We start from the raw sequence: 25960 nt of genomic DNA on the forward strand, positions 1-25960 counted from the left end.
GCGCTGTCCACTCCTGCGAGTACAACGACTATAAAGTCAAGGCCTGCGTGCTGGCTCCACGTCATCTCTTTATGCCGGAAGAACCGTCAAGCAACCTACGGTTGCTGGTATTTTTCTGGTATGTGCGGTGCCGGATTAAATTAAAGATATCAGAATAAATCCACGCAAGAATGTACTCGCCATAGACGTGTACAGCACGAGTGCGCTTGGAAAACTTCAAGAAATCATGGAGCTAAGCGGAATCAAAATGCGCCCCTTTATCCTGATCGACGACACATCCATAGCCGGTGTATTTACGACAATGACATTGCTATTTCCAATGATGACTTACCTAGCCTCATCAAGCTGGCAAACGAGGACACGATCATGGCAAACGAGGACACGCAAGTGCGCCGCCTTGGGAATACGCGCTGTGTAAAAGTCATTTTCAAGGGGGATTGTATCCCATCCCACGTTAAAGTCGGACATTTCCAACATCCGGTTCGACCATTCATCCAGAAGCTGCCTCAATGCCATCAGTGCTTCAGGCTAGGACATGTCAAGGGCGTGTGTTCCAACTCGCTACTGTGTCCCCGTTGTGCTGAACCTCATGCAGAAGAGACCTGCGGTGCCACAGTTCTGAAGTGTGCCAACTGTAGTGGCCCTCACGCAGCCTCGTTGAAAGACTGTCCCCGCATCGAGAGGGAGCGCGCGGTTCTGAAGCAAATGGCCAGAGACAATTTGGCCCACAAGGAGGCAGCCGAAGTAGTGAGGCACCGGCCTCAACGTCGGCACCATCGTACATCTTCAAAGAAGGCGCATGCGCGAAGTGATAGTACCCACTCCACTACGGTACCACTTAGCTGCGCCGCAAAAGGGCCCACCACTTCCACGAGGGAATCAGATAAGACTATTTCTTTAGAGGAATGGCCTACGCTACCGAGCTGCTCCCTTGCTAATAAACCTCAGAATGTTGCGGCCCCACTGGAGCCTTCTCCGGCCATGGATGATTCACCTAAAACAGATCGTCAAGTCATCTCGGTGCTACGTTCCCTCATGGAGGCCATCCGAGTGATTTTAATGGACATGGGGACACTGTCTGCTCGAAGCGAACTTAAAGTGCTGGACGCCTTAAACACAGTGCTTGAATTCCTCAACTAGAAAGATGGCTACCCATATCCCATTCTTCCGAAAGGAAGTCAAGGAAGCGCCCGTCATCCAGTGGAACGCCAGGGGGCTAAAATCACGAATTTCAGATTTTCGTCAGTTTGTGTACACCAATGTGTTTCCACTCATCGTCATTTGTGAGCCCAACTTGTCGAAACCAATCAGACTGTCAGGGTACGTATTTATCATGTCATCAACAAATGGTGCATGCAGCGACATCATCGTTCTTGTTCATCATGAGCTCACCTATGTTTTGCAACCAATTGCGCCCCACGACGACAATCAATATATATGCATCACAGTTAAAAAGAACAAACTCTTGTTTACTCTCATAGGCGTATATGTATCGCCTTCCAGCAATTTCGATACCAAAAGATTAGCGGATATCTTGAGTGTTTGTCCCGCCCCATGGGTAATCAGGTGATTTCAATGCACACCATCCAGCATGGGGAAGAACAAGGACAAATGCAAGAGGACAAAGACTAGCAAGCATCGCCTACAACTATGGCCTTACTCTCCTGAACGATGGTAGCCGCACCTTTCTTCGAGGCATGACATATGGCAGCTGCCTCGACCTTGCTTTCGTCTCCAACTCTCTCGCCAGATGTGTGAAGTGGTTTCCAGATATTGAGACACATGGGAGTGATCACATTCCCACCTATCTGAACATCAAAGGCTTGTCGTCTAGATCTGGCCCACAGAGTACCATTTGGACGATTCAATGGGCCAACTTCAAATCTGATATGAAAGATGCCTGCCGCGAGGGCCTACCCTCTCGGTTAGAGCAAACAATTAAAAATACCATGCAAAAATGCCACTTGCATGCTGACGATCTCTTACACGTGAAACGACTTCGACATAGAATTAGAGCAACTTCGAGCACTTTATCGCCAGGTGGAATGTCGATATTGGCGCACAAAATCAATCCATGACCTTAGGGCCGCCAGGAGGATGCAAAAGAAGATTCAGCGTCATATGGATAGATTAGCGTCGGAACGATGGGCAACGTTTTGCCAGACACTTGACCCCCGCAAGCCACTGTCTCACATTTGGAAAATGGTGCAAGGTCTGCATTGCCTTCCGGAACAGTGTATTCCATTCAAGGTGCTTGCGCTTTTCCAAAGGCAGCAAGACATCGATGTCACAGAAGACTCGTGCGCGGATCGCAGACCAAGCGACTCGTTCAGATTCTCCAGCCCGAGATTATGTACCCCATTCCCGTGATTGCCTCATAGACCTTCCTTTTACAATGGAGGAGCTCGAGGCGGCATTAGCTCTCTGCAGCTGCTTATCATCTCCGGGTCCATATGGTATATCATACCGAGCCTTGTGCTATCTCTGAGAATCCGCACGGATAGAATTGCTGAGTCTTTACAACACCTTATGGCAGGAGGGAAATGTTCCTGACGAATGGAAAGTAAGCCGCCTCGTGCCACTTGTTGCGTCGGCAGCGGCAGGCAAGCGGGGGGCCCACACCAGCGAACGTGCGGCTAGCGCCGGCGCAGTGAAGGAGACTCGGAGCGAACTGCTCCCGATGAAAACCGGAACGAAGACTCGGCCGAGCCACGGCCGTTTATTCTTAAAAAGACTTCACATGCCAGATGACACCTCCCGATTGGTCCAATGCTCGTCGCATGACAGAAGGGGGGTGCGCCATCTAGCTAAACAACTACAAAACATACATGTGCGATGACACATAGATCTGACAGGGGGCGACACTATACTACATCATCCCCCCCTGGAAACAAAGTAAACATAGTGAAACGCGCACACAAGACGCGCACTTAAGTCCAAAGGCGATTTCAGTTCATTCCCCCCCACGTTCACACACGCGCACCAGTTGCACACAAAGCACGCATAACACAGGCAGTCACTCAAACAGTCTGACAAGGAACATGGCACAAAAACTCGCTGCACCGCAACAAGGAACACATTTTATGCCTGTGTTAATGAAACATGTAAATTGCCTGAGACGGCAATACGCTCTACACTAGTGAAACAAAATCATCGAGCCATGGAGGCCGTTTTCTGTCACGATGAGGACGCGTGCGTACCTCAGAAGAACTTTGGGGGTTGCGACGCGTATCGGTCGACATTAAAGACCTAGTCGTCCCACTACTATTTCCCTCCCCCTGGTTGGAAAACTGAATGTGGTTGTCGCTCAAAGCTGGAGAGGGTTGCCCAGGAAGCTCCTCTCAAAGTCCCAACAAATCCTGGGATGCTACCAATTCCCCCACGAAATCCGAGACGACTGCTGACTGCGTAGACTCAGAAGTGATACAGTCAGACAAGCTACTTAACTGATGCTTATGAGAAGACGATGTCACTACAGACAAGTCATCGGAATAACTATCGAGGTTTGAATACGAGTACAAAATATCTTTGTCACTTGTACACAATGTACTATCTGCTGAATTCTTTATCACTAGAGTTAACTTAGACACATGCCACGTCTTCCCATCACTGAGTAGAAAAGTAGATGGTCCTATCTGGGCCTTGACCTTACGAGGTTTACTGTACTTAAAAATTCCTTTCCTGTTAAATCTAATTCTGACGGTGTCTCCCACCTTGACACGAGTTGCCTGGGCACCTCTACATTTGTCTACGTACTGTTTAGTCTGCCACTGTTTCTGCAAGACCCTTTCTTGAACTTGAGACACAAGACTGCCCCGTTCCCGAGAATCTACACAGAGCCGCATGGTTCCATCCTTCTTGTGCACCACCACGAGTGGAGACACCCACTCAGAAGCGTCGACGTGCTCTATGACGTCACAGTCCTCGAGACGTTGCAATTCATTTGTGACCTGGTCACGGAGAGCCAGGGGTAGTCGGCGCAACTTTGAAGATACTGGTTTCGCATCTTGCTGCCGATGAATTCGGTGCACAAAGTTGTTGACGAGACCGAACTCGTCACTGGAGAGGTGATCATAACCCGGAGGCACACCTGTGGGGCTCTGTACTGAAGGAAGCGATGGCAGACGACATGTCAGCGACGTACCGTCGATCTGTATGCCCAAACGTTGGATGGCGTCTAAACCCAGCAGTGATGTTCCTGTAGTTGTTACGTGGAACGTGACGGAGCATGACCTTTGAAAAAACTGGACAGTGGCTTGAAACAGGCCTTGAATGTCGATGCGTTGCTTGGAGAAATTTTTCAAGTCCACTGTTGTTTGTGACAGTCTGTGCTGTCGACCAAAGTGCTTTCCAAAATCCTCGGCCGTCATCAATGAGACAGACGCTCCCGTATCCACCGGCAGTCGCATGGAGACGCTGTTAACTACGACCGGAACTTGTAAATCCCTTTTAGCTTCCAAAGTGCTCACCGTCAAGACAGACGCGGACGGCTGTCCTGCGGAAGTTGAAGACAGCGTCTCTGCGGAAGAGACGTGCTGAACAGTATGGGTTTTTCGGCATACTGATGCAAAATGGCCCAACGTGTGGCAGGCGTTGCACCGCCGGTTCCTTGCTGGACAATTCCTGTCCGTTGCAATATGTTTCGTGCTGCCACACCGATCGCATGCACCACGGTTCCCGGAGGAGCCATGTGCGAAATGTCGGCCCTCTTGGCGGCCTCTCGGAAGAAGTCTGTCGTCTTGGCGGCTTCTCGGAAGAAGTCCGTCGTCTTGGCGGCTTCACGGAAGAAGTCCGTCGTCTTGGCGGCTTCTCGGAAGAAGTCGGACATCTTGGCGGCTTCTCGGAAGAAGTCGGCCATCTTCATGGCCTCCCGGACTACGTCGGCCATCTTGGCGGCTCCCCGGAAGAAGTCGGCCATCTTGGCTCGTCGACGGAACGCCAAGTTGAGATGCCTCAATTCTTCTTACATTTTCGGAGCCGAACGCGCGGTTCGCTCGATGCAAGGCTTCTAACGAGCGTCCAATTTCTTCTGCCTTGTCCAGGGACAGGGTTTCGCCATGAGCCAGCAACTTTTCGCGAACGCTGGCGTTCGCTACCCCATGTATGATTTGGTCTCGGACGCGCTCGTCATAGCTTGTGCCGAAGTTGCACTGTACCGCCTTCTCCTTCAATGCGGTCACGAATTCCAGGAATCCTTCTCCTTCAAACTGCTTTCGGCTGGTGAATTCGTGCCATTCCGCCAGGACATTTGTTGACGCGGCGAACAGCCGGTCAAGCCGCTGCAAGAGTCTCGGAAACTCTGACGCTGGCGGGACTGCATCACTTGACGTTGACGCTGCGCCGGTCGACTGCCTTTCTGCTTCGCTTGAAGCTGACGCTGCGCTGGTTAACTGCCTTGCTGCTTCCTGCTCCTCGGCTGCAAAGTGCTTCCGTTGTCCCTCACGCCTGAGAGCGCTGACGAGCGCAGACGCTCGTCGCGCGTCCGTCCAGTCGCCACCGCCGGCCGCTTCGAGGTGGGCCTGAAAAATTTTTTTCCAGCGATACCAGGGAATTAACGGTGGGCCGGGCACTTCAAGAAAAACGGGAAGGTTCGCCGTAAAAGCCATGCTGGGTAGCGTGCAGGAGGCAGTGCAGGAGGCAAGCCGGAGCTCGCCGCAGGAATGGGGCACGGAAGAACAAGGGGGCGAGTAGGCCTAGGCTCGAAAGCCTCGCGACGTCAAGTGCGTCGGCGACGTTTGCCGGCCGTGCAGACACGGAAGGGACGCTTCACTTACGAAGCTCGTTGGTTTCCCGTGGCTTCGGTCGGAACCGTTGCAGGAATCCCATCCTTGTCGCCAAAAGATGTGTCGGCAGCGGCAGGCAAGCGGGGGGCCCCGACCAGCGAACGCGCGACTAGCGCCGGCGCAGTGAAGGAGACTCGGAGCGAACTGCTCCCGATGAAAACCGGAACGAAGACTCGGCCGAGCCACGGCCGTTTATTCTTAAGAAGACTTCACATGCCAGATGACACCTCCCGATTGGTCCAATGCTCGTCGCATGACAGAAGGGGGGTGCGCCATCTAGCTAAACAACTACAAAACATACATGTGCGATGACACATAGATGTGACAGGGGGCGACACTATACTACACCACTCTTGAAGCAGGGCAAATCCCTGCTAGAGCTCACCTCTTACCACCCAATAGCGCTGGCCAGCTGTGTAGGAAAGATAATGGAACGGATGATTCTTGGCCGCCTGGAATGGTACCTTGAACACTACAAGATTTATCCGAATTCCATGGCTGGTTTCCGACGTGACCGCTATTTCATCGACAAAGTAGTTGATCTCGTTTCACATGTCCAGCACGAAAGGTCCCATAAGTGTTTATCTGCAGCTTTATCCTTAGATGTGAAAGGGGCATACGATAACGTATTACATGAGGCCATTCTCGACGCCCTAGGTGTTCCAGTCTTTTTGTGGATTGCAAGTTAACCATCTGCAAGATCATTCTATGTGTTAAAGGGAAGCTGAAAGGTTTTCCAGAAAAAATGAGTGAACATCTGTACATAATGGTTTTCAACCCTCCGAATTTGAATATTGTATCGAAATTGAGCGAAAGAAAGCGCAAATATATTTTATTTCGACGAAAAGTGCAACAGCGAACACGCCCAGCTCGCGCGTCTTCGTTTCCACCTGTGATTGGTCGGGCGCCTCGTGACGTCAACTCTAGTAACCGACCGCTGCCACTACACATGAAGCGCGGTGCCAGGTAGTTTGGTTGTGCTTTTCCGAGACGGTAATGGAAAATTTAGAGAGACTGCGTTTTTCTGAGGAGTTCGGCGTTACTACCTACATGTACGAGCCGATTGCGAAGAGCCGGCCTCTCGAAGAAGCAAACGATGCTGGTGCGAGCAGTGCTTTCGACGTGAACGAAAGCAAAGTCTACGGATCTCCTCGTGTTGGAAATGCTCTTTGGTGAGTATGTTTTTTGCAAAGCAATCTAGTGATCCCGCCGATCTTTCGCCGATCTAGTGAGCTCGTTTCCGGTCAAACAACTGTAGTGTTGTGTTCCTGCATGCCTCCTCGTGGAACGTAAGCGGGGATGCGATCGTCGGCATTTGTGCGCTGTCCAAAGCTGTCGGCAATCTACAAAGATGGATTAAACGCGTGAAAAGCTTCCCGGTTCATGCAGTACGTGTAGTGACCTTCATCTGTTGACTACCACGTTGACCACAACTCACGTTGATTACCACTCACATTGACTACCACGCACGTTGACTACCACTCTACATACACGCAGACGCACCAACAAAGGAATGCAGGGTCGATCAAAGCAGATTACGATGGCACGCACGCAGAAACAAGCACGGTCAGGCACGGTTGCGGACGCTGCGAAGGAACGAAACACTAGAGTTGACGTCACAACACCGCGGTTTCCGGTCTCTGCTCGCATCGTCAGCGTCAGCAGCAGCGCGCGGCATTTGACGGGGGCCGGAGCTACAGCGCAATTTCAACCGACGATTACGTCGCTCCTAATTGAAAAAAAAACCCGAATTTTACCTACATGGTTTATAAGGTTCCCGCATCCGTATATGAGCGTCTTATTGAATTCGACAGACTCTTCAGCTTCCCTTTAACTGACGATGGCTCAACTACGCGACACTATACCAGCAGCGGCGTTCCTCAAGGCGGTGCTCTCAGCCCGACGCTATTCAACCTCGCTCTTATTGGACTTGCTGAATACTTGCCAACTACCATCAAAATTTCAATATACGCAGACGACATCTGTGTCTGGACTTCGGCAGTCACACGTCTTCAGATACGTGCATGGCTTCAAAGAGCAGCTACTTTGACAGCAAGCTACTTGTGTAAACAAGGTCTCAGCATATCACTAGAAAAATGCACACTAGTGGCATTTACTCACAAACCAATGATGCCTTATGTCATCTCAATCAATGGGCGGACCATTTGCTATGTCAGAACGCACAGATTTCTTGGCGTAATTATCGACCGAGACCTCTGTTGGAGCCCGCACGTGGCCTATATGAAACGGTGCCTGACAGCAACCTACCAGTTGTTTAAACACTTGACAGGAAAGACATGGGGAATGTCAGTAGACACAATGTTGAAACTCTACAGAGCTCTCTTTCTCGGTTTTTTAGGATAGTCTACCTGTACTGAACAGCACCTGCAATACAAATATTCGTGTTCTGCAGGCAGCACAAGCTGAAGCACTCAGAGTTTGTGTTGGTTTGCCCAGATGCACGTCAACAGAGGCAACTATTGCAATTGCTCGAGACCATCCAATGCAAACTCACATTACGGTGGAAGCCCTGAGAACGCACATCAGAGATTTTGCATGTGCCCCCTATCACCACCTTGCAACACTAACTTCAGAAAGGCACCAAGCATCATTCTCTAAAGCTATCGTCAAGTACAACAACAAACTTCCCTCGGGCTTCACTGCTGCATCCAAACCATCGATACCCCCTTGGTGTCTTATCAGCCCCACAGTCCATCTCAGCGTACCAGGAACCAGGAAAAAGTCTGAGCTGTCGTCGCCTGTGCTGAAACAACTGTCTCTGCTTCTTCTGAACGAGAGGTACGCGGACAGTGAACATATTCATACTGATGGTTCCACAAACATCTAGTGTTCGCCCGGTGCTTCGGTTGTCCCAGCAAGAGCTATTACCATCAGCTTTAGGACTGACCACCCAACGACATCGACATCTGCGGAACTAGCTGCTCTTCACGCTGCACTTTGTTTCATCAATCGGGAACCACCTCGACAATGGTCAATCTTCAGTGACTCAAAGGCAGCCCTAGAATCTGTGCTATTAGTTCTGCGTTGCGGGCCATCCGAACAGCTCGTGTTCGATATTAGATGCCTACTCTATATATCACATGAGAAAGGACATCACGTGACGTTTCAGTGGCTGCCAAGTCACTGCGGCGTCATAGGAAACAAAGACGCCGATAAAGCCGCTCGGGCGGCTCTTCAAGTCACACAGGAAGAGGCCATACCACTTTCACGGTCCGACGCAGCCAGCAGACTTCGAGTGCTTGCACGGGAGATCATGCTCTCTCTATTGTGCACACCAAGCAGCCAGATCAACCGGAGCAATTGTCGATACGACCTGCCCTCTTTGATGCATCTCTGTGTGCCAACTGGACTCCATCAAAATGAGGCCACTCTGCTTTATTGCTTATGGCTAGGGGTGGCCTTCACGAAATCTTACTGATTTTGCATTGGAATGGCTGACAACACTCTCTGCAATGCCTGTCTTTGCGAGGAGACGCTAGGACATATTCTGTGCGACTGTCCTGAATAATGTCCAGAGACAGTCCCTGGCGTCCATTCTAGCGTACCTTGACAGTAGACCATTGTCAGTTGCAACTATTTTCACATATTGCCGACAGAAGACATCGCAGCTGAAGGCGAGGAAGGGACAACTTCGGTTTAGGAAAGAGACGGGCTTCGACAAGCGGCTGTGACAGTGATGTCACGTACCGTGCAAGAGTGACGGACTGTAACTAACGATGTGTGTGCTGTATTATGTGCTCTCTCTCCCTCTCTCTCTCTACTCCCCATCTTTCATCCCCCCATCCCACTCCCATGTGTAGGGTAGCAAACCGGTTAAGCTAAACTGCTTAACTTCCCTGCCTTTCCTTCTCCACTTTTTCCTTTCTTCCTTCCTTTTAAATGCGGCATCATGGTGGACTTAGCGTGCCTTCGCAGTCGGCGCTTCCATGCTGATTGAACAAACCTGTGTCTCCTTTATTTTTTTTCTGTGCCTGCCGCGCGAACGCCGTGGCGTACGTAGTGTGCCATTGAGTGTGCCTGGAATTAGAAGCTCCGCAGGAGCTTTCTAATGAAAAAAATGTGTTCAACTTTAAGGTCCTTTTTCTCGGAATAGATTTTTTCGCGAGTAGTGGTGTTGGAAAAGGCGTTATCTCAAGAACCGCTTTTCAGATTTATGTGCCGTCTTTTTTGTTCTCTTCCTGAATGACTTTGCCAGGGGCTAACAGGCTTCTTTTTTCTAAACTGGTGCAGTTAAATTATAATAAGCAATTAATTCTTGATGAATGTGGTCATTACTGGCTACATCAAATTCAAAATTGTGTTAAAATATTTTGGAGGGGAAATTAAAGAAAAGGGCTTTGTAGCTCCCTGGGATATCTATCAAGGGATCATCACAGTGAATTTCAGCTTCCTACGATTACTCCAGTGTCTTCCTCGGGCATATACATGAACCACCTAGTTAGACCTCCATAACTCTGGAATTAATAAACATATTTTCATGAAACTTTGCACCAACTTCGCGCCAAAATGCCTTGTGAAATTTTGTGAAAACACACTGTCAAAATACTATATTTATGTCACCCACTGATCAATATGAGATAACTGATGTCATATTGGCTTTGAAAAACGATTGCGCCGCTGGAGCTGACGATATTAAAGCTAGACCACTGAAAGCTGTCGTGCCGATGGTAAGCATCCCGCTTATGCACATTCTCAACCTTATTCTTTCAACCGCAGCATTCCCAGATGCAATGAAGCTAGCCCGTGTGGTCGTAACACATAAAGGTGGTTCCATTAAACACAAGAACAATTACAGACCAATATCAGTGCTTCCTATCTTTGCAAAGATACCGGAGAACATAATACATAAAAGACTTTCTGGCTTTCTGACGGCAAACAATATAATAGTAAGCGAACAATTCGGGTTTAGAAAAAACAAGTCGTCTGAAAGTGCACTTCTTGAAATAAAGGAGCACATACTAGACAACATCGAAAGGAAAATAGTTACCCTGGGAATATTTCTAGATTTTAGAAAGGCTTTTGATTGTGTCCAACACGATGTGCTCTTAAAGAAATTGCCATCGTATGGAATACGCGGCAAAGCTTGGTCTTTGATAAAAAGCTACTTAACTTCGAGAGCTCAATTCACATGCATAAATGGCGTAAATTCAGACTTAAAATTTGTAAAATTTGGCGTACCACAGGGATCATTACTAGGACCAACGTTATTTTTATTATACATTAACGATATTGTAAACATTAACAAAAATACAAAGTTAATTTTATACGCAGACGATACGAATGTATTCTTCACAGGTGCTCATGTAAGAGAGGTATTTCATCGAGCTAACGAATGGCTAACAGGTCTGGATTTGTGGCTTCTATCTAACAGACTTCAATTAAACATCAGCAAAACGAAATACTTACTCTTCCGGCCGGGAGGACACCACCCGACTGTAAACTTGGATTTAAAATTTCAAAACATTACCATTGAACAATCTGTATCAGTTAGATTTTTGGGGGTGACATTTCAAGAAAACCTCTCATGGAAGCCTCACGTTGACAAGCTCCGAAGTGAGCTAGGGCAAGCTGTTGGAATCTTAAATAAAGTGAGATATTATATCCCGTCTGCGGTGAAAAGGCAGATATACTATGCGCTATTTCATTCCCGGTTATGTTACTGTTTCTTAGTATGGTTAACAACGACTAAGACCAACCTAGACGGTCTTTTTGCTTGCAAAAGCGAGCGGTGCGTGCAATCGGAAATTTAGAACTTTCTGAAGACACTACACCCTTTTTTAAATCAAATAAAACACTGCCTATTCATAAATTCTAAAAATATAAATCGGCCCTGGAAATATTGCATCAGCACCAAACAACACCTATCCAAACCAAATATCAAGTGAAACCTGGTCCGTACTGCCTACGAAAGAATTTAATACCCAGGCCACGTTCTCGTACAAAATATGGCGATCAAAAACTAAGCTTTATGATACCAGACCTTCTCAACGAATATCCGGATATTGCTGAAGCACTCATTACAGCTACCTCAGTGCACATTTTCAGAAAAATGCTCAAAAATCTTTTCCTTAACACAGACTAAAAATCGTGCCGGACTGATCCCAGTTGGTTTCCGCTCACTCTGTGTCTTGGTTTTTCATTTTGAAAGTCCGATATATTTTTTGTACCCGGACGATTGTTTCAACATACCTGTACAATGTATCTGATTGTATGTGTATTTATGTTATTGATGTAAAAAAAAAAGAACACTTATTGATGTTTGAGTTCTACCGTGTTCCAAATTGAGCCTATTGTAGTCAATACTTTTTGTTATTAATTTATGTTCTTGTGTGACTGCTGCTGCCAAGGGTGGCGAGGCCCAGTCAGGCACGTTTAGTGCCTTTTGTCGCGTCCCCCAAGGCTTTTCTGTAAGGAATGTCTTGAATAAATGAAGAAAGAAAGAAAGAAAGAAAGTTCCTCATAGTTCGGTGGTGTGAACATACCCTGCAAGTTTCATCCGGATATCTTAAAAAATAAAAAAGTTCGGTCTCCATGGTAGCCTTCCCCACCTAATCTCTTCATGGCAGGGCATGCCTGGGCAGTTACTTCGGCCGCCATTATCCAGAACTGTTTCAGGCATGCTGGTTTTGGTCAGCATGCACCGGCAGCCTTGCCAGAGCTGGACGCAAGTGCTCAAAACGGTGGCAATCTCCAGCCACTAACGGAAGCATGGGACGTGCTTCGCAGTGCAGATGATACGGTGCCAGATGATGTGAAACTCGAGGACTTTTAGTGTGCAGACGCCGACTTAATCGTACACGAAGAGTTGAGCGACGATGCCACTGTCGACAGTGTGCGCAAGGAAAACGACAGTGATGATATGGATGGCGAAAGCCAAGAGCAAAAAAAAAAGCAAGTAAGTTCGTGTGATGTACTGGACGCATTCAACGTTATCTGAACTTTCCTCAGCGAGCATGACGCCGATGAAGCAATGGAGACTTTATCCAGCTTTGAGGCGCGTGTAGTGAATCTCATGCACAACAAAGCGAAGAGCAAAATAAACAACTATTTTCATTAAATTTTCGTTCTGAAAAGCTATGAGTGTGTTTATGTAACCATTTTTGTGATAGCGAAATTCCTGTGAGAACGAAAAAAATGTTTCCCTGGTGGTTTCGTTTAGTAAAGGAACTGCCCCTCCATCGTTTGCATAGAAAAGTTATCTTCCCTCCCACACTATATGCACAGTTCGAGCATATGCCAACACTACATGCATAGCATGATAAGAAACAAAAAAATGCAGAAGGTGATGAGCTTCCGCTGACTGTTTGCGAGCGGCTCGATGCGGGCTTGTGCTCACGTGACTGTTTGTTTCGGCCTGTGTATACGTACGCTACCTTGGCTTTGCCATCGTCCTCGCGCGCGTGGTCGCGCGCAAGGGTTCGTAAGTTACCCCCCGAAAAAAAATTCTGGGTATGTGCCTGCACTAAGCCATGAAGAGCTCTTTTTAAAGGAAAGCGAAAAATATATTAATTATTTATATTTATATATATTTATATAATTTATATTTATTTATTTTATATTAATTATTAATTAAAAGCGAAAAATATATTAATTATTTTTCGCTACAAATTCATTTAGTATTGTCAGAATGTGAAGACATTGGGAACAAGAGTACACATTTAGTGGCCAAGTGAGTCATGGGTACGTACTACTCCACAAATGGCATGAAGTTTTAATACCACTAAGCATGTCTGTGGCACCCTGCGAATGGCATTAAAATTTAAGTCATTAGCAAGTTAATGTCATTTTCTGTGCTCATGTGGCACAAGCATTAAGAGTATCAACTTAAGCATTAGGGCTATGACAAAAAGACCATATATAGCAATATTTTACTCACTGTGCATCGGACATGATGAAAATTTCACCTTCTGGACGGCGCTTTTCGTGCAGAATAATGGTGACATTTGTGTTGCCATGTTCCTCTCAGATGAACTTATTTGTTCATCTAAGAGACGAGGCAAAAAGTTTGCCTACCCAAGTTCATATCTGCCCCCATTACTACGCAGAGCATCCCACCTGCCCGCCGATTGTGAAAATTATGGAGAGCATCGTAAGTTGATGTAGTATGCCACAAGAGGGCGCCAGCCACTTTGCGGCCATGTTGCTTGCTGCGATCGTGCTTCACTACGCTATGGAACTATGTTCCACGTGTGAAGAGAGAGAGGAAAAAGAAAAAGCAAAACACGAAGTGGAACCCACCAATTCTACACTCTCAGCGAGCGCAGAAATGTGCCGCGGAAGCAGTCCCGAAGCAGCGGACAGTCCAGTTAACAGAAAATGTTGCTGATGAAGTGCAAAGCTGTGTATCCCGAGATGAAGCTAGAAATTTTGCAAGACTGAAAGTAGTACGGGTCCGAACAAGAGCGCTGCGATCATGACAGCTGCAATCAGGGGCCATGGTAATCAATGGAACAGGCGGGCTTTGCGCACCAGGGCGAAGCCCCACATGATAGTGAAATCAACACGGTAAACGCCGCTGACATTACCGAGCTCTGGGAACATGTTGCTACTGACAAATAAACATGTGGCACTTAGATGGAGGAGTTTTTAAATGTAGATAGTGCTGCTTCATTTTGCGAAGAGATATCTAATGGGGTGATCATTGTCACAACTGATGGTGATGTGTGACAGAGGCAAAGGCAGCAGCGGCAGTGACAATGAGAGTGACAATGGCTCATCTTTGACACCAGCCCCGATCGAGTCGGTGATTGACTTCATGCAAGCTAAATTATTGCTGCCAGTGTTTGCACAGCCGCTGGACGCGATGCACACCACAGTTGTGAACCTGAAACTTCTGCGAAAAGCAACTGCAGATTTCGGACTATTTCAATGCACCTCATGCTGTTTAGAGGTACAGTCGAATCTCAGTAATTCGAACTCGAAGGGGCTTGAAAATTTGTTCGAATTACAGGAAGCTAACTGAATGAAGGACTTGCCTGCAGTGGCGCATGTCTCTGAGCTAGCACATGAGTAGGAAGTTCCAGAAGATTTATTCACATGCATTTACAAATTACAGGCAGTTAGGGCCGATTTACGCTCGAGCCGCCCATTGCCACAAGCCGCACCGCACTTGTGCGGTAGCGCGAAAGATTGCACGTATCACACACTTCTGCACAAATTTCGGTTTACAATGTGTAAAGTATACACTGTGCACACAGTGTAAATGGTAATTAGTGCACAAGTGCTGGATACGGGCAATTTTTCGCGCGACCGCAAGCATGCGGTGCGGCTTGTGGCGATGGGCGGCTCGAGCATAAATCGGCCCTTATTAGGCGTGCATCGGTTCTCGTACTGTGATAGGAAACGGCGGGTGCACACGTATGCAATTAAAGGAAACATACCAAGTCCCGTGACAATTGCTCCTTCAAACTTTTGCTATGCTTCACCGCGTAATACTTCTGTATTGGGGCGAAGCTGACTTTCGAGAACCGGCATTATGCAACGTGCCATGATTTCTTCGCTCCGAAGCCATTGGCGAGAATCACAAAGGCCGAGTCGGCGCCATTGCTAACAGTGGCGAATTATTTCAATGAAAAACACGGCACCGAACAGCAAGAAGCTTGGAAGCGAACGTCGAAGAAGCTAGGCCTAGAGTTGCTGCGGTGTGGCTACAGCTGCCAGCGGATTTGCGGGCGAGAGCGCCGGTTCGAGGCGGCGCGATAAGCAAAATGGCAGTGCTGGAGGCGCCGCCGCTTGATTTGGGGTGCTACTGAGAGCATTGTCGGAGTGCAGTGTGTTCGAATTAACCGTCGCAACTGTTTGTGCGTGGGAGGCACGCCACCGCAATGACAGTGGTCACAAAAATCCCCTTCTTGACGCAGGTTCTCGTCCTGTGGTTTGTATTGTCGCTTCGGCTGAGCTTCCACGGCAGCAACACGTTTCTGGCTTATCACCAAAGCACACCCGCCCAGATGCTACCCATGGCCCTGAACGATTCTTCGCAAGTCACCTCACATAAGCTGTTCCTTGCCACAGTCCGGTTTTTTGTCTGGCAACATCGAGCAACTATGCACGAGGAACGGCCGCATCGACTACATATTGCACCACAGGACTGGGGCCAGTTGGGGCACGCCACCGCAACGACAGTGGTCACAAAAATCCCCTTCCTGACGCAGGTCAGTTACCTCTTGAACGCGGCTTCTGTCCACTCTGGAAATCGCTGTTTTCTTGCGGTGTCGTGCCCCTCTTGTGTTATTGGAACCTGTTGTGGGCTGTTGTGTGAAATGGTATCTCTATATATCAATGCTAAAACAATTACTCTGCTCCTGTTGCTGTCGGGAGATGTAGAATTAAACCCAGGACCAAATGATGTTACACCGCCGTCCATTGAAACTATTGCAAAGGCCATATCTCGCATAGCAACATCACAAAGCTCTCTTCTGTCCGAACTTTCTTTAATCCGAGCATCACAGAATAGCATCGAGACCCTCGTGACCAGCCTTTCGGCTCGCGTTGGTGCCCTGGAGAAGACTGTCCAGTCGACTCAGTCAAACAAAATAGGTTTAAAGGCAGACGTGAATGGCAGCCTTGCAAAACTTTCCACTGAAATCAATGTTCTTACCGAAAAATGCGATGATGCAGAAAATCGCCTCCATCGTTCAAACTTACTTTTTTGTGGAATTCAAGACACAAAGGCTGAGACTTGGCTTAAGCCCCAGACAAAAATTGTATCATTCTGCTCCGAGCAACTCGGTTTATCCGTTAGTACAGACAACTTAGAGCGTGCACAAAGACTTGGTTGTTACCAGCAAGACAAAACTAGGCCTATTATTGTAAAATATGAAAGATGTAAAGATAAATCAAGAATTCTTGCAGTGGCTTTTAAGCTCAAGGGCACGAATTTTTCGATTCGCGAGGACTACTCAGCCAGAGTTCGACAGGCACGAAGGAAACTTTATCTTCATGGACAACACAGTGGCAGATCATTTAAACTTCGCTTTGACAAGCTGCTGCTTGATGGCAAGCAATTCACGTACAATGCTGAAGCTGATTGTATAACTGAACTGAGGGCATAGCGGTCACTGTGCATCTCCAGGCACGCGCGTCCCTCTTCTCCCCCCCCCAGACCTGCCTCGCCTCGATTACTGTCCCTGTTTATCAGAATATGTCGGTCTTGCTCGCAAACATGCGTAGTTATCTACCTAAGAAAGACGCCCTTATGTATCTTGAAAGACAACAATACTGACCTTGCTATACTTACGGAATCTTGGCTGCATCTAAATATTGCTGACCACGAGCTACTAAATGATAGCCATTCACACGCTGTTCACAGGCTTGACAGGTTGGGGCGCAGGGCTGGCGGCATTTTCATTTTTGTGAAAGAAAGTGTTCCTTCATATGTCACCAAATTGAACTGTCAACATGAAATTTTGTGTGTAAATATATCACTTCGGTCAAGTATGACTGTGATTATTGCTTGTTAGCGCGCTGCTGACTGTCATGTTTCTTTCAATCATGAACTAAATTCTGTACTAGCGAATCTTTACTGACGCTTCCCGTCTGCGAATTTTATGCTCTGTGGCGATTTTTATTTTCCAAACATTAATTGGGCAAATCAAGAGGCACATAACCGGCAATCCAAAGATTTTCTTGACACAATCCTTACATTCAACTTTACTCAGATGGTTAATATGGCAACCCGTGGGGAGAACATTCTAGACCTTGTCCTTGTTTCTAACCCCAAAATAATAAAATCGCTATCATCCGTTGCTAGTCTAAGCGACCTCAAATTACTGCTATTTAATCTCTGCATCCCAGTTCCTTTCAGACAGCCCTCGACCAAATACATTAGGGATTACAACAAAGCAGATTTTAGCAAAATTAACACTGAACTGAACACTTTTTCAAAATTTTTTCATGATACTGCTCCTTCTCGTACAGTAGATGAAAACTGGTTGTTATTTAAGAATAAATTATTACGGCTTCTTGAGAGACAAGTACCTCTTGTTCGCATTCGTGGTGATTTAGGAAAACCCTGGTTTTCTAACACACTTCGGAGGCTGTCGGAAAGGAAAAAACATCTGTTTCGTGATGCGAAACGCTCTAAATCTTGTTCAAAGTGGGACAAGTACTTCAAATGCCTGCGCAAATACACTAGCACTTTGAGACAATCCAAAAAGTTCTTCCACTACGATTTGCCTAACATCATACGTGTCAACCCTAAAAAATTTTGGAATATTCTGAAACCAAACAATAGCTCCAATAACATTTCCTTGACTTGTCCTGATGGTTCAAACGTGCCGCTTGATCAGCGGTCAGACGTAATGAACTCATATTTTTCTTCTGTTTTCACTCGTGAGCCTGCACTGAAGGACTTTGATTGGCCCAGCAACAATTTTCCCCTCATGTTTCCCATTACAATTACTTCTCAAGGCATTATGAAACTTATTGATAACCTAAAGATTTCTAGTGCCCCCGGGCCAGATAACATCACTGCTAAGATACTAAAAGGTACGAAAGCAGTTTCCAGTCTAATATTACAAATAATTTTTGCCCAGTCCATTACTGATAGTTCACTTCCAAATGACTGGAAGATTAGTAAAGTGGTACCGCTATATATGTCAGGCAGCCACTCTGATGCTTCCAACTATCGCCCCATTTCCCTAATGAGTATTCCCTGTAAACTCCTAGAACATATAATATATTCGCAAATAGCATGTCATCTCGGTGATCACTCCTTTTTTCACAATAAGCACGGTTTCCGGCCTGGTTTGTCATGCGATACACAGCTTTTTGAATTTATTACTGAACTTCACCTGAACTTAGACTCATCACTTCAAACTGACATCATATATCTAGACTTCGCCAAAGCATTTGACTGTGTTCCCCATCAGCGGCTTTTGGCCAAACTTTCATGCCTCGGTCTCGACCCTCTCGCACTGTCATGGATCCGTTGCTTTCTTACTAATCGATTCCAGTACACAGCTATCGGAAAATATTGCTCAACCACTGCTAGCGTCATCTCCAGACAGGGGTCCGTCCTCGGTCCCCTTCTCTTTCTCATCTTCATAAACGACCTTCCCAACGGCATATCATCCAATATCCGACTTTTTGCAGATGACTGCGTAATCTACCGTCGCATTACAGACCCAGTCGACCATGCAATGCTCCAAAAAGACTTACATTCATTAGAAACCTGGTGTTCCAACTCTTTAATGAAACTTAACATCTCCAAATGTAAAGTTATGCAGGTATCCCGTAAACACTCTAACAAGAATCACCCGTACTTTTTAAGCTCGACAGCCCTATCCACCGTTGAATCGTTTCGCTATCTCGGTATCACTATTAATAGCAAGTTGACCTGGTCCGGCCATATAACAAAATTGGCTACCGACACTAATAAATCACTTGGTTACGTCAGACGTTCCCTTGCGCTGTGCCCTTATCCACAAGAAAACTAGCCTATGAAACTTTTATTCGAAGTAAACTTGAATATGCCTCAGCTATTTGAAGCCTGCACCAAGCTTAATTAATATATTGGAATCAATTAAACATCACACCGCTAGATTCATCACTTCCAAGTACAGCCGTGAAGAAAGTGTCAGTGTGATTAAATCATCTCTAGGACTTGAACCATTGGTGTTGCGTCGGAAAATTGCAAAACTGCGCCTTTTCCAGCGACTTTATTATAACTTCCCAGAACTGCATGGAAGGCTTCTAATCCCACCAACCCGTACATCTCATCGCCTTTTTAACTCTTGCAGCATCCAGCGCTTGCATGGGTCAACATTTTCCTTTAATCAATCGTTTTTGCCTGGCACCATTATAGAGTGGAACAATTTACGAGATAGAGTTGTCAATGAGCGCAACCCCATTATCTTCAAGCAGCTGCTTACTGATCACCTTAAACCCTAACCTTATAATGACCGTACTGTGCCTTCATTCTTTTGCGAATGCCGTCTCACATTGTGACTGTTCTGCTGATTTGCTTTTGCATTCTATTCGATGTGCCTCTTGGCTTTCTTTTTTTTTTAATGCCAACCCACAGGCAGAGTCTTGTAAGAAATTGTAACCATATCTTTGTTTCTATCCTTATCTTGTGTAACCCCCCCTTATGTAATACCCCAACAGGGGTCCTTAAGGAAAAATAAATGATGATAAATGATGATGATGATGACTCACCTGGAGTTTTCGCCCATTGGAATACACACAATTTTGATGAGACCATAGCTTCAGTTCAAATAAACTGAAAGTTCGAATTAACGAGATTAAACTGTAACAACAAACATTTTATTTCTCACCGCCTACTTTGTACAGCATTCATTTTTAGCACAAGTGGCAAACTTGGTTTAGGAGCTTCAAGGGTATGCTCAATAGTTGTTTTCGATTTCTTTTTTTTTTAAACCGCAGTTCAGATATAGCAATGATCGGTTATAACGATAAGACTTTTCATTCTTATTGATATCGTTATAAGTGTACTGCACTTTACATTGCATTTGATTTAGATCCCGTGTGTGGCACGACTGCAGTCGGAGATCTTGCATCAGTTTGTCTCCTCCGAACGTGCTTTCAAAACAAAGTGAGCCGCATCCCAAACTTCTTCCTCGTCCTGTGCTCCTACTCTAAACCAACAAATGATGCCTGCTGCCTGTCATTCAGTGTTGGCCGAAGACATTTATCAAGAAACCTAAGAACTCAATACCTAAACTCAAGCTGAAAAAAAAAAAAAACTTTTTTTCCCAGTATGTTGCTTTTATGTTGTTTGAATAAATGATTAAAAGAAATTTCCGTTTGTGAAAGCAAATTCTGCAAGTCTTGTTCATTCTTATCACAAATGTCGGTAGCATGCTATATTTTTCTTTTATGAATCGGCGGCATGTTACAGTCAGGTGCACTTTTATTTGCTTACCTTAAGCCCGCAAAAATTGGCTGGGCGTCAGATTCGGGGGCGTCAGAATCGGGTAAATACGGTAAACTTGGCAACGTTTCCCTGTTCACGAACTGCATGAACTGAGCCTTAGTGATGGTCATTCATCACAAAACTTGTGCCTATATCCTTAGCCAAGAATTGCAAAACCACTGATTGCAATGTAATAGCAAACCGTCGCAATACTTTCAACAGTGCTATTGATAGTACTACCATCGATAGATTTTATTACTTTATTGATAGCTTAAAAAACTACCGATAATTAAAATTTACCAACGGTGCTGCATCAGTAGTGCATACAGTTGTTCACCTGCAAAGCTCATTGCGCTTGTCGGCCACTATGTTCCAGTTCTGCTGGTCGACGGACACCTCGACGTAATAGCTGTATTGGCGTGAATCACAGTCCCACAGCAGGAGCCTGCGGTTGAAAAGAAAGGATAAAGCAAACAAACAAACAAACAAACTGGACATCCAAAAATCCGTTGCACTGTTTCAAAAGTATTTTTTTATGGAAATGAGTGAGGAGAGTAACAAACACCAAGGGGACCGATTCCTTTGTTAGTTACAACCAAACGAACTAGAGAATGAAGCCCAAGAAAACTAACCTTCTTTATTTTTATTTATTTTTTTGTTGCCAATGTGCATTAGTTCTAAGGAGAGGGTGGGTGGTAGTGCTGTGGATAGGCCCAAATAACCTGGTGGGTAAAAATCAGTCATGAAGGAGTCAGCCACTGGCTCTGCTCGTGTTCTTTTCAAATCAATTTTGCGCAACACAAGATGAAAAATAAAAAGACTTGCTAGATTATGGGATGCTGTGCACATTAAAAGTGATGTGCTGGTACCTCTGCCATATTTGCTAACCGCCAGAAGCACGCCTCGTGTGCTTAGGTGCCATTTAAAGGCCCCTGCATAGAAAATCGGACTGCTTCTAGCCTTGCAGCCTTTCAACGCCTGGTGATGCAAGGGGTTTTAGGTTTGCAACAGAAATATCGCAGGGTTTGTACAGGTTTCAAAGACAAAAACACAACGGTTCTCAAGGACTTTAAAGGCCTCGTCACAGCTTTTTCAAGGGTGCAAAACTGCATCTGATGCAGCAATAATTTACTAAACCAACGCTTCCGAAACACTATAGATAGCTTTTATTGCCCTGAAGATAACTGAAGTGTCCGATCTTCAAGTTTCTAATGAGGTGCGAAGAAAGCAGCGTAACCATGGAAGGGTAACCAGCATCAAGTGCCGGTGTCTCTCACTCTCGCCCACTGAGGGATTTTCCAGTTCCTGGCAAGCTGTTGCACGAAGCAGAACATGCATGCGCTCATGCCATCCTTCAAGCTTTATACACTTGAAGCTGCTTAGAACAAGAGCCAAAAAAATTCCAATTATGGGCTGCATGAAAAAGGAAGAAAGGACAAACACTGAAACATTATAATTAGACAGAAAGAAGCGCCGTTGAACCCACTTATGCATTACAGGCTTTTACAATACTCAGATGTAAGTACGAGCAGCCGTGGTACTGTCAAGTTTCGTATGTGTTCTATGGCAACATAAACTACTTACTGCATTGTTCCAATGCCACATTATCGACATTCACATTTGGTTACTATGTGTCTGCAGCAACAAGAAAAAGGAAGCAAAATCCTGGAAACAAAATAAGGAACTGTGAGCTACCGCACCTGCCTTTGTGCTGTGTACCTTGCACCACATGAATTCGCCACATCGCCAACCTCCTGCACCTCTCTGCCGTCTCCCTTCCGCCCATCCAAGACCTGAGTCGATTGCACTGGCAGCGCCGATGTCAAAAGTGTGAAAAGCAGATGAAAGAGGGTGCGACTCTGATAAAGGCATGCTGTACAGGATGCTCAGCCCAAAAGTGGGTGTGTAACAAGCATGTACACATAACAAGCATGGCTCGCATTTTCTTTCTCCGAGGATTTTGCGTTCCCTTCCTTGTAGCCCACACCCAGTAGCCATATTCAATTGCTACTGATAACACGACATGAAAGCATTGTAATAATGTGTTGATTTTACCACAGAACACACACAACAGTTCATGGTGCCGGTGCCGCAACTGCTCATAGTTATATCCGATATACAGTTGAATCTCGATATAATGAAGCCGATAAAATTGAAAAGTTGTTTCATTATATTGCACTTTTGTTGTATAAATTCACCCTTTCATGCAAATAAGTACAGTCTTCGACAGATTTTTCTTACAGTGAAGAGGCTGAAATATTTTCCGAATTACTGGGCAATCAAAAGAACAAATAGCAAAAAAAAATAATTTTGTTGCATTTGAGAGCTAACGATGAGATACGGCTTAATACTGCGTCGATGATGTCCACATCAGCGGTACGAATAAAACAAAGCCAGCCATGCTTTCACATCCACTCTGCCCCCGCAGCTGATAGTGTCACCCACGGTGGGACGACGCTATCATAAAAAGCAGGTGAGTGAATGCTTCACTTGTCTCTTGCTCCAATGCATCTCCAAAACTTTAGATTACGCAAGCTCTAGTACTAAATGCATAGGAAGAAAGCTCACATAACCGGGCATGGTAACAGCACGATAGCACACATGGCTAACGACTGATGCCTTATGCTATCCAGGTTTTGGCTTGCCTTCTACCATGCCTGCTCACTATAACAGGAGCAACAGACCCGGACGAGACTACTGACTCGCGACAATGCCATCTTCAGGAGTGTGGGTATTCTTTGACTCACGGAACTTTCTTTGTTGCAGTGCGCCCCATGTTCATCGGGTCAGGCGCATCACCAGGAACATCAACCAACCCTGTCTTAAAAGCGACTACCCAGCCATGCCAAGTCAGTGGGCATGGAAGCAGCATGATAGGACGCATGGCTAACTATTGACGTCTTCATGTTGCGCCTGTCCTGTCTTCTTCCTTGTGATCAACTACAAAGCGCATTCAATCTTTTCAAATGTTACCCAGGTTGGTCAATCACGTTCCCTTCATGCCAGGAAAATGTCTAATCATTTTTTACTGCTGCTTCAGTGCCCGTAAGTGCTGTATGACATGCGTTGTGATTACATAGAGGCGTTATGGCATTTGATGGTATGCTCGGCAGATACTGAACTTAATCAGCCCCCCCACCCACCCAGACAGACAGCAGAGCAAGTTTGAGACAGCCGACAACCGTGCAGTCTTCATCATGACGATAGCTGCACTATGACATATTGCAACCACCTGTGAGGCATCAGCGGCGGCTTTAGCTAAGTTGGCACAGGCTGTTGATGACATAAAAGCCAATCAAGAGTGCTTAGGAGGAGGCTGACCATAACTGATGCACGACTTGTTTCGGTTGAAACTAAATTCAATGCTGTTGGTAGCCTAGGACATGAACTGCAGCTAACGAACAAAACCATTAATGAGTTGACCCAACAAAACAGTGCACCTCTCTCCCACATCAACGATCTAGACGGTAAGTCTCGCAGAAATAATTTAATACTTTACGGCATCCCCGATGGTGATGAATCTTGGCAAGAAACAGAAAAATAGTGGTGAACTTGCAGTCCTCAAATATTGGTTCCGAATTCAGATTTGACACAATAAAATTAGTGCACTGTCTTGGTGATTCCTTCATTCAAGGTACTGTATTTACTCTAATCTAACGCGCACATTTTTTCCAATAAAATGGGTCCAAAAATTGCGTGTGCATTAGAATCGAGTATGACCCGACATCTCCGTTACCATATCGCCACCGGCATTTCAAAATGGCCGCCTTGTACACGCTTCAAGCCTAGCTGCCGTAGCTTTCTCCATGTGCAGTAGTACGTGTGCTTAGGCAATGCTTCCTTTGGCTTAGGTTAGTGCACCGTCTGTGTTCCCATTTTCTGCATTTGCTCTATGCTCTATCAGCATGGAAGTGCTGACTGCAATGGCATGCCGAGTTCATCACAATGCCGCAATTAAAAGGAAAGAGATCCCATGTGCGGAGACGGAAGGAAACCGGGCCGCATCACGGGCGTTCGGAGTTCCCGAAACTTTCATGCGGGACTGGCGCAAACAGGAGAAGCGTTCTACACCACCGGCTGCTACATATGGCGGAGCCCCTATCTTGAAAGCGATCTCCAACGAAGACAAGAGTCTACACATCTGGGAGCACCGCACTGTGTTCTCATCGCTTCGAAGCGAGAGGCCGCACAAAGGTCAATTCCCTCGTTCCTGCTACTGCACTTCCTACCTCCACCATTTAATGAGTGTCTGCAGTCATTGAGCGAGACGTGTTCATTTTTGCTTGTGTGCGCATGTCACCATGCTTGTTAATGTAGTTAGTAAGCAAATGTTTAAAAGCTAAAGGCCGATGAAACTACTATCCTTACTTTTCATATAGCTGTCTACTAATTTGCTATCGTAATTGTTGCTTCGCCTTTCAGGCTAAACTGCGACTTTTTTTATTTATTGTGTAAACGGGGTTTATTAGGGTCGTAGAGCAGCAGCGACAAACGCAGCACCTGCAGGTAGGGCACAGCCAGGGAGCGAACTGGGGGCGAGCCATGCGATGGCAACGGGGCTTTTCAGCGTGCCGATCTTCGTCACAATCACCCCCGAAATTGAAGAGTCGCCATCCTGGCGACCCAGGAAGAAGTGAGCGGATCGTAATACGGCTTCAGCCGGTCAATGTGCATAATTTCTCGCCCGATGACGCAGATCGGGAGATGCCAATACGGATTCAACAACGAAATTAACTGGCAATTGTTGCGCAACCACGCGGTAGGGCCCGTGGTACTTCGGGAGGAGCTTGGACAAAAGGCCAGGAGCAGCAACAGGCGGGACCCACAGCCACACGAGTAAGTCGATAGGGAAAGGGTGAGGGGGTGGGCTGAGGTCATGATGCTCTTTTTGGCGGCACTGTTGAGTAGACGTCAAAAAACGTGCCAGTTGTTGGCATTTCTTTGAATTCACTCTTCCTTGACTCTTAAATGCTTATGTACATAATAATTTCGATCTTTTCAGTGCGTCAAACGGTGCTTTGCGTACTATGTATGTTAACATGTAGGTTCTGTTCTTCTTTGTGGTGAATATTGTCTAAATATTGTATAATTTTGCTATGTTTTCATTTGTATGTGTTCATTATGTATAAGTGTTATTAGACTGCAATTACCTTTGTTTTAAAAGCCTTGCTGTGAAGCCACTGCCAAGCGAAAGGGGGCTGCGGCTTTGTCAAGCTGTTCCTGACAGCTTTTTCTGTGCCTCCGCTGTCTGTATTTGTACAAGGCAGAAATAAAGAAT

At 46.2% G+C, this 25960-nt stretch overlaps 1 protein-coding gene across 2 annotated transcripts in view; it reads right to left on the reverse strand.

Moving 5' to 3' along the window:
• BTBD9 (BTB (POZ) domain containing 9) overlaps positions 1–25960 on the reverse strand; it is a 205307-nt gene that overhangs the window by 28868 nt on the left and 150479 nt on the right. For both annotated transcript variants that reach the window (XM_065428937.1, XM_065428938.1), the window contains exon 10: positions 21020–21127. In XM_065428937.1, coding sequence (XP_065285009.1) covers positions 21020–21127 — 108 coding nt within the window. The remainder of the gene's footprint in view (positions 1–21019; positions 21128–25960) is intronic.

The sequence above is a fragment of the Dermacentor albipictus genome, unplaced genomic scaffold (genome assembly GCF_038994185.2).
Source record: "Dermacentor albipictus isolate Rhodes 1998 colony unplaced genomic scaffold, USDA_Dalb.pri_finalv2 scaffold_16, whole genome shotgun sequence".
In the NCBI taxonomy this organism is placed as follows: Eukaryota; Metazoa; Arthropoda; class Arachnida; order Ixodida; family Ixodidae; genus Dermacentor; species Dermacentor albipictus.